Source organism: Mangifera indica, chromosome 4 (assembly GCF_011075055.1).
Source record: "Mangifera indica cultivar Alphonso chromosome 4, CATAS_Mindica_2.1, whole genome shotgun sequence".
NCBI lineage: Eukaryota > Viridiplantae > Streptophyta > Magnoliopsida > Sapindales > Anacardiaceae > Mangifera > Mangifera indica.
In genome coordinates this window covers 1,623,700-1,638,372 of record NC_058140.1, presented here as the reverse complement: position 1 = coordinate 1,638,372, position 14,673 = coordinate 1,623,700, and the positions used below count along the sequence as shown (strand labels likewise).

Sequence of the window (14,673 nt, the reverse complement as noted above, 5' to 3'; positions counted from 1 at the left end):
GGGGTCCTCATGTAATCCACTAACATCACAAAATCATGCCATGATCCATGGACCTTCCCATTAAAATTGAAGACAAACCGACAAGCGGGTCCGGACCTGGTTCCCTACCTAATCATAAAAAAATGGGGTTCATCCAAGCACCGTGTTCCACCATTTGTCTCACCTAAACCCTAACTCGTTTTGCCACACTTAGAGGTGAGAAAAATAAAATAAGAAGGTCATATAAAAAAAAAAAAACAGAGAAAACTCTTTATCTAATAACTAATCTCTTAATCATGACTACTACATTAAGTAAATTAAAAGTCAAAAAAGATGTATATCAAATCGAGTCTAAACATTATTGGCTTAAGTTTAACTCAAATAAAAAATAAAACGGTTTGAGTTTGATTCAAGTTCTTCAAACCAAAGTTTAAGAAAGTTGAAGTTCAATTCGGTTTTTGAGTTTAAAGTTTGAAGTTCGGTTTGGTCTTTGAGTTTAAAGTTTAACGCTCAACTTGAGTTTATGACTCAGATGTGTAGTTTGAATTCACAGTTTATTGACAAAATAATAATATTATTTTGATAATTACTTGACATAATTCAATTGAAGTTACAAATCAAACTGAGCCATCGCACAACTCGTAACCCAAGCCGAACATAATTTTTTCTAACTCAAATTTAGTTCAATTTAAAAAATAAGTTGACCTTCATAATTTGAGTTTGATCTAAATGAATTTGAGTTGAATTAAACTAAGTCAAATTAAACCTAATTAAGTTGACTTTTAAAACTGAACTAATTCAGTTCAAATTTAACTATAGTCAAAATTTGATCTTGAAATACTTTCATTGAATTTCAAACTCATATGCTTTTTATTGTTTCAGTATCCTCCTTAGTGACCCAGACCAGACTATCTCACAAGACTTTTCTCTCTTTCTTTTTGCCATGTATTTTCTCTAATAGTTTTTCTTTGTTCCCCACTCCTTAAAAAAGTAGTGTCCAGGTCTTGTGGGCTGTGGCTACATGACCTGACATTCCACCAGCATTTGTACAAGTTTTACTGCACATTTTTTAGGCTTTTTGTTGCCCCATATAATCAATTTGTGACTTGTGATGCTCATCTTCTAGTAGGATGAATGTGACATCACTTGTGGGCGTGATCTTGGGCTCCAATCATATGATCCCACGTGGCTCTTTCGGATTTTCAATGGGCATTATTAGATTTCCTTTGGCCATACTGGGTTTTATGTTTAGGGCAATAATTGTCTAAATCTTTTGACCATATCAATGTTTAAGGTGTAAAAATAAGCATAAATGTACAAATCAATAATGGAATGTTATCTTATAATTAATTATAATTATATTTTTAAAAATAATTATTCTAATTTTCTTACACTTATCATGTACACTATTAAATGATAATATGTTTTTAATAAATTGTACCATTGAGAGAAATCATTATTTTACTTAAATTATTCAAATATGATATGATTTTAGTAAGATATACTCTTATGCTTTGATTCATAAATTGGTTTTCATCCAATACATCATTACTTTCAAATATGGGTATCTTTGATTTCAGATATCTTTCTTAGATAAAGTACTAATTGATCATCCATTCATAATGAGTAGCAACTAGGATTAGCAATGAAAATGGGGTATGCTTGATGAACCCAACCAGAGGTAATATAACTGGTTAAAGTGTGGGATTTCAAATATATAGAACACCCAAGTTCGATTCCACACTCTACAATGGATCTGAGAATACACACTAACATCTTTTGATATCTTTGTATTGAAGTGAGAGACATTAACGATGGGTTGTTGAGCTAATTTTCTTAAAGTTTACCAATTTAATAGTTAGACTCTATCAAGTGGGGTTTCTCTTATAAAAAAGATCTTATATATATATATATATGAAATGTTTACTCTCCTAATTAAAGTAAAGGAAATTACTTAGAAACTAATCTAATAATTCAATAATAAAGGGAGAATTTTGAATACTTAGAAATAAATAGTAGATTTATCACATTTGTTGGTGCTTAGCTATGTATATACAAATTCTTTTTTAACAAAATTTATATATGTATTAAGAACAATGAGTATTAATTTATGTATTAGAGATAAAATAATATCTAATCATATGATAATACATAATTATTAATACTAATTATTAATATACATAATTTTTTTCTCTCTAATTATCATTCATTTTTATCTCACACAAAATAGTAATTATATCTATATAATCACTATTTTGACTGTGAAAGATTTAATTTCAATGACCAATTGAGCTTGTGGGTATTAAAATTGTGGTTGCTAGCTAGATCTCACTCCCATAATGAACAAATCAAATTACAAACAATTTGTGCCTATTTCTATGCTTTATAATTAGGGCTCTTTAATATTAACCACTTATTTTCTTTTTTGGCATTAGATTATCTCTATCATAATCAAAATAGTTGGTTAAGATACGAAACCTAAAGTGTGAACTCAAAATACTCAAGTTCGACTCTATACTCTCATAAATAGACTTGAATGTACATGTTAACGTTTTCTGATATGTTCATATTAAAGTAAGTGATTCTGACTATAAATTGTTGGCTAGTTTCTCGAAAATAATATTGGTTTGATGGTCGACTTTTGTCCGAAAAAAGGGTGATCAGACTTTACCAAATGGAATTTCTCATAAACAAAAACTAAGAATTTTAGATTACCAAATCCATTGTAATCACCAATATCTATTATTTATGATTAAAAAAATAATCCATAATATAAATTATTATAAAGTAAGAAGGGTGAATCATGAATGGGATTATTCTTATCATAAGTATAATAGAAGAATTTGATAGTCACAATGTCATGATTTAACAAGTTTATTCTATTGTATTGCATGGTAGTCATAATTTGTAGTTACTTTCAATTGCTTTTTGGATTTTTTTAAAAGTAATTTTTTGTTGAATAAGATCTTGACAAAAATCATTGACACCAAAGACAGGTTTTATTTTATTTTTTTTAATTTGTTTTCTTTTATAATTTTTTACTATTGATATGTAAAAAAGTTAGTGGTAATACTTTGTATTTAAAAACAAGAACAATTTTATGTGTATATAATTTAGATACATAGATAATATGTCATCATATAATTAAGTATTTTTTATTTTTAATTTAAAATTACCCAAACACATAATAGTACATCATCTGTATACCTAAATTATGTATAAAAATATGTATGTATAGTTTTATTGTAAAAACATATATACATGAAAATTACTATATATATAAATGGTAGATATAAATAGGAATAAATAAACTTACGTGTTATTATGTAATTAAGTAATCTAATTATTTATATGATCGCTAATTTAAAATTATATAATAACATATGTCAATTTATTTGTATTTATTAATATTTATCTATTTAGATATAAAATATTATAGATTCGTGTATGAAGAGAAAAAGATTGTTTAAAATTATATAAAAAAGAAACCTATAAGAAGGAAGATTCCAAGAATCATAAGAATCATCTTTCCAATTTGTATTATTGCCAAATTGAGATTGGCTAAAGTGTTTAATTAATAATTTTATTAGTAACTTTAAAAAAAGAATTATATTATTTTCTATATTATTAACAATTTAAATTGGCAAAATTTTTATTTAGCTTATTTAAGTGTTGAAATATTATTCTCTATATTACTTTTTGACTTCAACACTGTCTTTTATTCTATGATAAAACCCTTTTTAATAACTATGATCATTTTTTTAATAGTTTTAATTAGACAAGTAGCAATTTTTTAAAAATTTTAATTCAGGCCGAATTTGAATATGCCCAACTCAAAATCAATTCGAAATCTAAATTTAAAATCAATGTATATTAACTAATTATTTTTATATTCAAAATAAACAAAATTATAATTAATTTATTTATTTGAATCAAATTATAAACCCGCATCCCTTACAGTGTTTGTGGGTGACTTAGCTGGTAGGGACAATACGTACTACAGCCTATTTATTAATTATTAATTAGTAAATACTGAAAAGCACTGTGATTAATTAATTTATTGTACAAAACATTCAAAATGCTTTTTCCAACGTAATAAATGGTTTCACTCTTCAATAATAATAATGTCAGCATAAATTCTACTGGAAAGCACCTTCTTTGTTGGCAGGCAACAACCAAAGTGCTTTTGTGTTAAATTCATGTTACTTTATATCAGAAATTAATATAAAAGTCATTAATGTTTCTGAAAGGTATTTATTATGTTTGGAAATTACATTAAATGCGGTGAAATTATTAATAATTATTTATTTTTTTACTTGTAAATGAATTTTTCATTTTGATCACTTATATTTTTAAATATTAAAAGTATTATTATAAAAATAAATATCGAAAAGATGGTTAGATATAAATTATTATTGTATTTAATAAAAATTAATAAATATAAATAATTAATATATTTGATTAGAAATAATAAAAGAATACTAATATATTATTTTTTTTAAATATTATTGGATATAATTATTATAAAATATCATTTATGTTACTTTTATATTAATTAAAAATACAAGCATTTTTATCCTAAAAAATTAATAAGGATAAAATAGTAACAAAATTAAGATTATATTGATAATCTTTAAATACTTAAGATAGAGGGGGTAATAAGATTACCTTTTAAATATATTATTTATCGTATCACTATTGATAATATAAGATTACCAGAATATTTTATTACTAACAAACTAAATAAAGTTAATCTTAATAATAAAAAATAGATTATCAGAATAATTTTTATGTACTGTGAACCAAACCCCTCTAAGAATTTGTTTATTACTTTAGTTTCCTAAATTTTAAGTATAAAACATCCATTTTTTATTCGGACCATACGCCTTCTTGAAGTAGTGATTACGTGATAAAAATATATATAAGAAATGTCACTATTTTGGGCTTTTTTGTGATATTTTCAAGATAATAACATAACAATTAAAAATTTTGATTGTTATAGTTTAAAATAATGTATTCTACCACACAATAGGGAATACAAAATTCAAATAATAAAGATTTTGGTATACATTACGATATACTATTTGACGACCATTTATCGAATATCAAAATCAATAATTGTAAAATAAATTATCAATAACATAAAAGACAATTGTTTGATGTATATTGGTATAAAGCCTATAGATAAATGAGAAGAATAAAATTACTAAGTTTGTATCAACACCCAAGTACAAAATTTAAAATTTAGTTGAATTCTATGATATATGGAAAACAGAACAACAATATTTGAAGTATTAACATATAGGTTGTTTCATTCCTATATTTAGAGTTTGATTCGATTTGAACTGTTTAAACTCAAATACAAGTTTGTATTGAATGAGTTTGAGTTTGAATTAACACGAATATTTGAGTTCAAGTCAACTCAAATTAAATTCAAATTTTTATTTTAAATCCATGTTCAAGTCTCAGTTCGTTGATCTTGAATCTATCTCTAACATACTCTCTTAAGTTTGAGTTGATCTTGAGTTGTCTTGTTTTAAACTCGGTTTGGATTGAACCAGACCTAATACATCTTCCAAAAGGGAAAAAAAAAATATTGAGAGTGTCTTCTTGGATTCAAACGAAAATACTAGTCTTCTCCCAACAAATAAAAGGTATATCCAAGGTGGACTTGAAATGTGTTAACTTGGTCTTGAAAGTTGGTTTGAGATTGACTCAAATTTGTTTTAGTCGATCTTAAGTTGAGATTGAGTCAGATGTGCCAACTTATTTTTTAAACCAAGTCAAACTTGAGTTAGAGGAAGTTCGATTAGGTTCAACTTGCAATTTGGGTAAATTCAAGTTATATCAAATAATTATCAAAACAACATCGTTTTACTTATTATTAGATAAAATAATATCTTTTTATCAATAAACCACAAATCAAACTATGAATCCCCGTCATAAATTTGATCCAAGTTTTGAACTTTGAACTTAAGCACCAAACCAAACTCATATTATCCGTAACTTTAACTCGATTAATTCAAATCGAACTTAAATTGTCTCATTTTTTACTCAACCTAAATTCATGTAAGAAGGTATTCAAGCTTGATTTAATTCGGTTCTTATCCACACCAGATTGTATCAAGCCAAAATTTGGTTATAATTAAAAAAAAATTAAGCATATGCTATAATTTCACTTAAAAACATTGGATATTTCATATATGTGAATTTTTGTTAAATTTCTAGTTAATATATATATATATATATATATATATATATATATATATATATATATATATATATATATATATTTAATTTGTTTATACAAATAATTACACGTGCATGTGCAGTTATCATGACAATGAATTATAATTAATTTATTAGAAAATTAAATGCAGAAATAATAATATTGATTAGAAAAATTAAATGCAAATACCCAAAATGTGAATCTTTTCAAGTGTGATCCGAAGGAGCTTATTATGAAAGCACTTTAAAACACAGAAAGAAAGCATGGGTAAAAGTGACAGCCAAACACTTCCTCCATTAATGAGTCTTTCTCCAAACTCCATGACTTCAATTTATGATAGCTTCCCCATTGCAATTATGTCAAGTTACGTTACAAAAGAGGAAAGTGTAATAAATTAACTAAATGTAACTTCCCATCTCAAGATCAAAACCATGATCATCACCAAAAGATAAATTCAAGTCGATCTTTCAACTTGAATTTAACTTAAATTAAGCGGAGCTGAGTTAGTTCAATTCAAATTTAACCCCTGAGTTCAATTAATAATGACTTCTCCATTGCAATTATGTCAAGTTACATCACCAAAGAAGCAAGTGTAATTAATTAAGTAAATGTAACTACCCATCTCGAGATCAAAATGATGATCACAATTAGGGTTGAATTTCATATAGGTTGAGTTCGAACAAAATTAAGGTTGAATTCGAGTTGCATTGAGCTCAAACATAGATTGATTTGAGTTCAGTTTAAATTTATAATAGTTAGTTTAAACTTGTTTGAACTGGATAAAAATGTTATCGAAAAGTCATTGACAAGATGTATAATGTCACTGGAGAGAAATTTGATCTGAGTTTTCAACTTGAATTCAACTAGAATTGAGCTAAATATTAAACTGAGCTGTATTTAATTTTAAATAAGACTTAATTCAAGATAAACTCAAAGTTACAAAAACTAGTGTAAAACTGATAAGAGATTGTCTAGTTAATTTTCAAAGTCAACTATAAAACAATTTTAGATTTAATCTTAATAATCTTAAACTCAAATAATCAATTTAAACTCGAGTCATCTACAAAAGTGAACCCAATCGTTAGTTTAAACTCAGCTTATTCGATACGAAATCAAATTCATATTCAAACAACTTAATCAATCAAAAAGTCAAAAATACAAACGACCCAGTTGAATTTAATAAACAAAGGTCAATGAAAATGAACTCACAAAGCAAAATAGGGTTGATTTTATTTCTATTGTCAGAACAAAATTTGTACGTGTTCATGTAAATAAATTAAAACAAATAAATAAATAAATAAACAACATTTATAATTAATAATAAAAATATTAAGAAATGGCTCGAAGCCCCAGTCTAAACTCCCAATGATTTCACCAGCTGACCTTTGAACCGACAATCAGACCGACCCCACTTATAAACAAAAATGCCTGCCGCTGATTTTCCAACAACCATCAATTTTTTAATCAGAATCACACGTGTCACACATCGACGGTAGTCAGACCCCCTGACTTGACGACTTCAGTCAAAAACCCTAGCTATATATTATTATTAATTTCTTTCTCAAAATGAAAAATATTTTGAATTTTATTTTATTTTTCTCTTCTCCCTATTTATTTGACCTTTAAATCTTCACCTTTTTTAATTTTCCTCCGTCTTCTGGACCTTCTCTTCTTCTTTACCTTCTGCTTTTAACAACTTTCATGGCGGATTTACCTAAAAGCTCTTCTAGCTTGGAGTTGACGATATCAGTCCACGGCTTCTCTTCTTCTCCTTCTCATCCTAACTCCTCCGGTAAGTAAGCTAGCCTTATCATCTTCATACAATTTCTTTATTGGTGATCATGATCATGATCGCATACGCAATTCTTCATAAGAGAGCTCTATCAGTATCTTATGTTGATCTGTGATCATGCTTGATGTAAAAGGTGATCAAGGAGTGTATGGAATGAAAGGTTTAGACATAAACCAAGTGCCGTCAGGCGGAGGCGGAGAAGAGGACTGGAACACGGCGGCGGCCTGCATGGAAGACGAAGAAGAAAGCAGCAATGGATGTCCTCCGAGGAAGAAGCTTCGTCTCTCCAAAGAACAATCTCGCCTTCTTGAAGAAAGTTTCAGGCTAAACCATACATTAAACCCCGTAAGGAACTTCACCCTTTTCTCTCTTTTTTTCACTCATAAAAACGTCATTCATTAAGAAAGAAAAATTAATATTATTTATGTGATTTTGACCATTAATTATTTATATTTTTATTAAATTTATAAATTTAATAAAAAAATAGTGATTAAAAATTTCTTTTTTTATTTAAAAAGTTCTAATATCAAAAAAAAAATTTGTTATTGTCTGTAGTTATAATTTTCCTTTATTCTTGTTAAAAGTATTAATACTTTTAACGTAAGAATATAACAATAGGTGATGGTAAAATTTTCTCATTTTTATAATTTTTTAATAATAAAAAATAAATTTTTAACAATTTTTTTATTAAAATTATAAATTTATTTAATTTGAAAAGAATATAAATAATTACTCCTAAAAACATAATTTCTTCACAATAAATGTTCTTTCTTTTAACAATCTTCAGCTCTCCTTTTTACAGAAACAGAAGGTGGCATTGGCTATGGAGTTGAAGCTGAGGCCAAGGCAAGTTGAGGTGTGGTTTCAAAACCGGAGGGCCAGGTACTGTTACTGTGCCCTATCTATCTTTGCTTGCTTGCATAGATTCCATGAAATTTTGTTTTTGTTTTCATTGTTTTTGCCTCTTTTGCTACAGTTTTCATTATTTTATTGGTAGTTGGGATTAAAGTAGGGCACCATGATAGAGATGCTAACAAAACACAAAACGTTGACAGAATAATAGATATCGCAAAGTGTATAATCTGAATCAGATTCTACCGTTTATTATCGTACTCTTATTCCGATAAAGTAGAAAGTGATTTTTCAAAACAAAAATTGCTAAATTTTGCATGCATGCGTTCACATTTTTGTAACATATAAACCCATGATAATAATTTTGATTCTTTCTGTCTTTTTTTTTTCTCTAGTTGAAATTGTTCGACAAATGTTGATGACAAAATTCCCCATAGAATAGGAGTCAAGAGTTTGTTTCAATATAAACTCGTCTCTCTAACAATATGTCTTTGAAAAGTAAAACCGTGAGATTAATAAAAGTTAAAATAATTATATCTCACAACTTTAAATATACAAGTTGAGACAATATCAATAATGACGTTGTCTGTGAGTATGATGTCGGGTGCTCTTCCCAAGCCTCTTGACTGAGTTGCATTAATATCAAAAATCTCACAATAAATAAGAATATAGAGTTTCTTTCTCCATCACAAGATGCCTATTGAAGGAAAAACTGTAAAATCAATGAAAGTATAATATTTGTTTAAGTGTTATAATTTGGTTTTCTAGATTATTTTTTCAATAAAATTATGTATACATATTTTTTAATATATAAATGATATGTTATCATATGAAAATCTAGAAGAAACAAGGAAAACGAAAGATTGTTAATTTGGTTGAATGTGAATCTTTCTTGTATATATAAGTTAGCAAGTCAAATAAATGCTTTTACTGGTGTCGTTGAAGTTTGATTCTTAGAACATGTTGAAAAGTCTGGTTTGAATGGTTATAGCTTTTGAAAGTTTCAAAGAAGCTGCAGTCATCTTCAACAAGTGGGATTTTCTTTTATAATGGGAAAATGAAAACACATAAGATGAATATAATTAAATCCATATTTTCCATATTATTCCTCTCAAAAGTCACAAGTTTTATCATAAGAAAAATATTATAAGTAAAAGTAGGGGAAAAAATAAGTAAAATAAATAAGAATGTCTATTGTGGTAGGAAGAGAGAGATCTTGTTGATTAAGACTGTAATGAACAATTAGGTAGAGATAAGATACCCATCACAAAACAATTGGCTAAAAAACGAAAGAAAAACATAAATTTCCCACTACAATTAGAACAGTTGATTAAGCTTGGAAATAGAGAACAAGTTTGACTCTATTATTATGTAAAGGCCAAACGACTTATTACCACCTGAGGTTTAGTTTATTACCAAATACCTATATCTGAGGTTTTAAAATTTTAAATATTCATTCATTGTTTAATTTATATTAAATTTTTTAGTTAGTTGTAAAAGTAAAATTGTTATTTCATCATTAATATTAAAATAAATAAATTATATATCATTTTCCTTTCATAGTTTAAAAAACTAAAAATTTTTTCTATTCAAAAGTTTGAAAAATTGTATTTTCCCCTATTAGGGGTTACTTTCTTCCCCTTCCTTCTCGGTAGCCAGACTCTAGCCGAGACTGGTCTTCATCCCATCCTTCTTCCTCTACTGTCGACGATGACCCTTGATGAAGCCCCGACTGACGAAGAAGCTGAATCAATGAAGCTTCTCCAGATCCATCAAATCTTCTTTGTCCAACTTCCATCATACATCATCATGCGATTCGACTATGAATGAAGCTTCCGTTGTGTGATTCAACTACAGAACAAAGCTTTCATTATGCGATTTGTCTTTGTCAGGAGCTGAATCAATAAAGAACGAAGTCAATTTGATGGATCTGGAGAAGCTTCATTAATTCAGCTTCTTCGTCTTCAATTCATCATCTATTAAGGCTTTGTTGGGCTTCATCAAGCATCATTGTCAATGACAAAGGGAGAAGGATGGGATGAAGGCTGGTCTTGACTAGAGTAGGGAGGGGAAGAAAGTAAACCCCAATAGGGGGAAAATTCAACTTTTAAAACTTTTAGGTGGAAAAATTGTTAGTTTTTTAAAATAAGGAGAAGAATAAGATATAATTTTATTTATTTAATAATAATAACAAAATGACGGTTTTACTCTTACAATTAACTGAAAATTTTAATAGAAGTTAGGTGATGAATAAGTATTTAGGTTTTTTAACCCCACAGATGGGTATTTGAGAACAAACTAAACCTTGGGTGGGAATAAGTCTTTTGGCCTTAAGTAAATTAACTTAGTGTACATATTAATGTTGTATGATATACCCGGACACTTACTAAAGTAGAAGACTCTAATATTTGATGGTAAATCTTCTAACTAGTCTTTTGGGGTTTCTTAACTTGATATAGAGATGGATTTAAACCAAAATGACTTGGAGTTGAATTTGTTTGATTTAAATAAATTGAATTTGAGTCAAATGTTTAACTCAATAGTTCTATTTGAGTTTAACTCGTTTGTTTTTTAAAATTGTTTACACAGTTAGTTATACTATTTATCCTGATAATCCTCTAATGATATAACTGTATTTTAGTAATTTCGAGTTTAAGTTTAAATTAAATATTATAATTTTGGATCTAATTTAAATTAATTCTTATTTAAACTCAATTCAAACTCATATTTATTATAACAGTAGAACTCGCTTGCGAAAAGACGGTTAGGCCGCCTCAAGAGGTTCCTCTAAAAATAAAGAACAAAGAACAAAGAACAAACAGGTGACAAAATTCAGATGGAAAAAGGTAACAATAAATAATAAATAAAATTAAATGTTTGAGAAAGAAGACACAGAAGAACCGTCAAATTAGTAGCTCAGCAAATTTATGAACCATGAATAATGATTTGGTTGTTTTTTCTTTTCTTTTCTGGTTATGTCATGGAGCTCTGCTTTTGTTTTCGTATACCAAAGAAAGGCAATTACGATGATAGTAATTGTCTAAATAAAATAATTATTTATAAAATTATTTAATATGTACCAGTCAGATCATAATAATAGGCGGTCTTTCTTTGACTCTACTGGGTATTGCCATGCATTAATTATGGATTATGTTATAATTAAGTTCCTGTTTTAAACATTATTAATATTAATATATTATTATTGAATGCCTTAAAGAAGAGTCATCGTTATTGTTATGTTTTCTGTTTTTTTTTTTTTTTTTAATTTTCAATCAGAAAAAAGTACGTTTTATTTTTCAGTTTTGACGGGTCAAGCAATTTAAATTATAATAATTGGAGTTCATTGGATGCACTTGTTGATTACAACAATCAAATCGTTTTTATTTTCTAAAAGATACGTGGTTTATTGGATAAATTTTAAATATACAAAAAATATTTAGTATTATTTTATTTATAATTTAAAATTATATTTATTATTTGTATATATAATTATATATTTTAAAATATGTATATATAATTTTATTATTACAATTAAACATAAAGGTGTCAGTGAATTAGGCTTATAGATCAAGTTGAGCCTAAGGCTCCCACAACAACAGGTCTTCAGGTCAGCTTAACCCACAAAATTCATAAGACGCAGGATCTAGCCTAATATATAAACGTTGGGGCCAATTAATTTTAATAAAAAATAAAATTTTATATTATAATTATTAATTTTTTTAATAATTATGTAAATAGTAATGGACCCGGCTAGACCATAGGCTTTGTTTCTAGGCCCAAGGCCTAGTCTGCCACGCTACAGTACCAGTCAAACCTTATTGTGCTGAGTTTTTTCATTAGGTCTCAGACTGACTCAACCCATTTGAGCCCTCTAATTAAGTGTGTGCCTTCTAAACTTGTACTATGTTTCTTAGTATTCAAACTTTAATTGAATAAGTAAGTTTGAGTTAACGATTAATCTCCTTTTTATCAATGAGTTAAGTTTAAATTAGTTTAGATTGAATTTAAAATTAAATTATTTTTAAATTGAGTTTGAATCTTAACTTATCAATTTCAAACTGATTTTTTTTGTATTCAAAGGTCCGATTTAGATCAAATCAAATCTTATTTGAACCCACCAACCGAAAATAAAATCTTTCGATTCAATTTGATATCAGTTTAAATAAAAAACATTAGTTTGATATTAGTTGAATTCGATTCATTTTATAAAAATAAACCAAATTATTGGCTCGAACTTGACTAGTTCGATTTGAGCTTGAATAGTTTGAATCGAATTCCATCCTAGTCAGATGAGAATTTTCAATTAGTTTGATTAATTTTGTTAAAAAAATATAAGCATAAAGTAATCAATTAAAATTAATGACAAAATAGACGTAATTAATTTTGCAGGAGCAAGCTGAAGCAAACAGAAATGGAATGCGAATACTTGAAGAGATGGTTCACTTCATTAACTGAACAGAACAGGAGGCTACATAGAGAAGTGGAGGAGCTCCGGGCGATGAAGGTGGCCCCGCCGACAGTGATATCACCGCACAGTTGCCAGCCACTTCTGGCATCCACTCTCACAATGTGTCCACGGTGTGAACGCGTGACAACATCAGTTATCGACAAAGACCCCCCCAAAACAAACGGTGCCGTCTCCATCACCGCCACCATGTCCCCAAAACTGGGGACGGCCGCCCTCCAGTCACGGTAGAAGAAAGAAATCAATAAGAAGAAAGTGATTAGAGAATGTTAATAGTAGTTTAATTGTTAATTAATTAAATTACTTACAAGATTAATGTGAAAATGCAATTGTTCATGTATGCAATGCATGAATAGAATATCTTGAAAATAGATATTTAAAATATAATATGCTGTCTAGTTCCACGTAAAAATTAGTATTTGTTTTTGTTTTATTATTTAATTTATTTTTTCTTGGTTTTATTTATTTTTTGGGTTTGATTTGTAATTTAATTAATCTTTTGGAGTGTCACCATGTTCAAAATATATTAATTAATTCATTTTTTATTATGTTAAATCATTTATGCCTAATTAATTGTTAATCATTTAAAAATTGCAAAATTTTTCAGAAGTCTTCAATTATTTAATTTTTTTTTAATCTAATATAAGATAAAGAAAATAACAATTAAAGTTGTTGAAATGTTTAAAGTATAAGATGTTAGAAACTCTACTGTCTATATATTGAGTTTCACTTTGTTTAATTTGCATAAGTAGTTGTGTGTGTGTGTGTGTGTGTGTGTGTGTGTGTGTGTGTGTGTGTGTGTGTGTATATATATATTGGTAACAAAGAACTTCATCTAAGTTGAACCACATCTTTGGAGTCGAATCAATTACAATGAATAAATTAAATCTTGAGTCTGATGACTGGCCTCGACACTATTATACCAAACAAATTGAGTTTGATTTTAAAATATTGTAACAAGAGATTTGAATTCGTGTTCTTTTATAACCTAATACTAGTACATTGTTTTTTTTTTCTTTCTTGAACTACACTCTTCATATGAAAGCATATTTTGGCATATGAAACTAAAGATTACAAACGAATTGAGTTTGAATTCAGTTGTTGCTCAACTTTATGAGCTTACAAGCTCGAGACTCTATTTGAGTGTAATATATATAAAAGTTCTGAAAAGTTTTTAATATTTTACTTACATTTTTTAAATCTTACTCTTTTTTTAATATAAAGATAATCGATAAATATGAAGTAAAAGGGTTTAATTGTAATTTTCAAACCAAGCTCCAATCAACCAATCTTGTTTCAAGCTTATCCAGTTCGAACTTAACATATACCCAATCATGTCAATCTCCATTTTAATAC

At 27.6% G+C, this 14,673-nt stretch overlaps 1 protein-coding gene across 1 annotated transcript; it reads left to right on the top strand.

Annotated features, from left to right (window-relative positions):
- Nucleotides 1-7,824: 7,824 nt before the first annotated feature.
- On the top strand, nt 7,825-13,722 carry LOC123214884 (homeobox-leucine zipper protein HOX3-like). The gene is made up of 4 exons (XM_044634894.1): nt 7,825-8,000; nt 8,134-8,345; nt 8,803-8,882; nt 13,242-13,722. The coding sequence occupies exons 1-4, from the start codon at nt 7,910-7,912 to the stop codon at nt 13,546-13,548; spliced, it is 690 nt and encodes a 229-aa protein (XP_044490829.1). The 5' UTR covers nt 7,825-7,909; the 3' UTR covers nt 13,549-13,722.
- The last annotated feature ends 951 nt before the right edge of the window (nt 13,723-14,673 follow it).

Coding starts and splice junctions, on each gene's coding strand:
- LOC123214884 (XM_044634894.1), top strand. CDS start 7,910: ATGGCGGATTTACCTAAAAGCTCTTCTAGCTTGGAGTTGACGATATCA. Junction 8,001..8,133: donor TTCTCATCCTAACTCCTCCG/GTAAGTAAGCTA, acceptor TTGATGTAAAAG/GTGATCAAGGAGTGTATGGA. Junction 8,883..13,241: donor TTTCAAAACCGGAGGGCCAG/GTACTGTTACTG, acceptor TTAATTTTGCAG/GAGCAAGCTGAAGCAAACAG.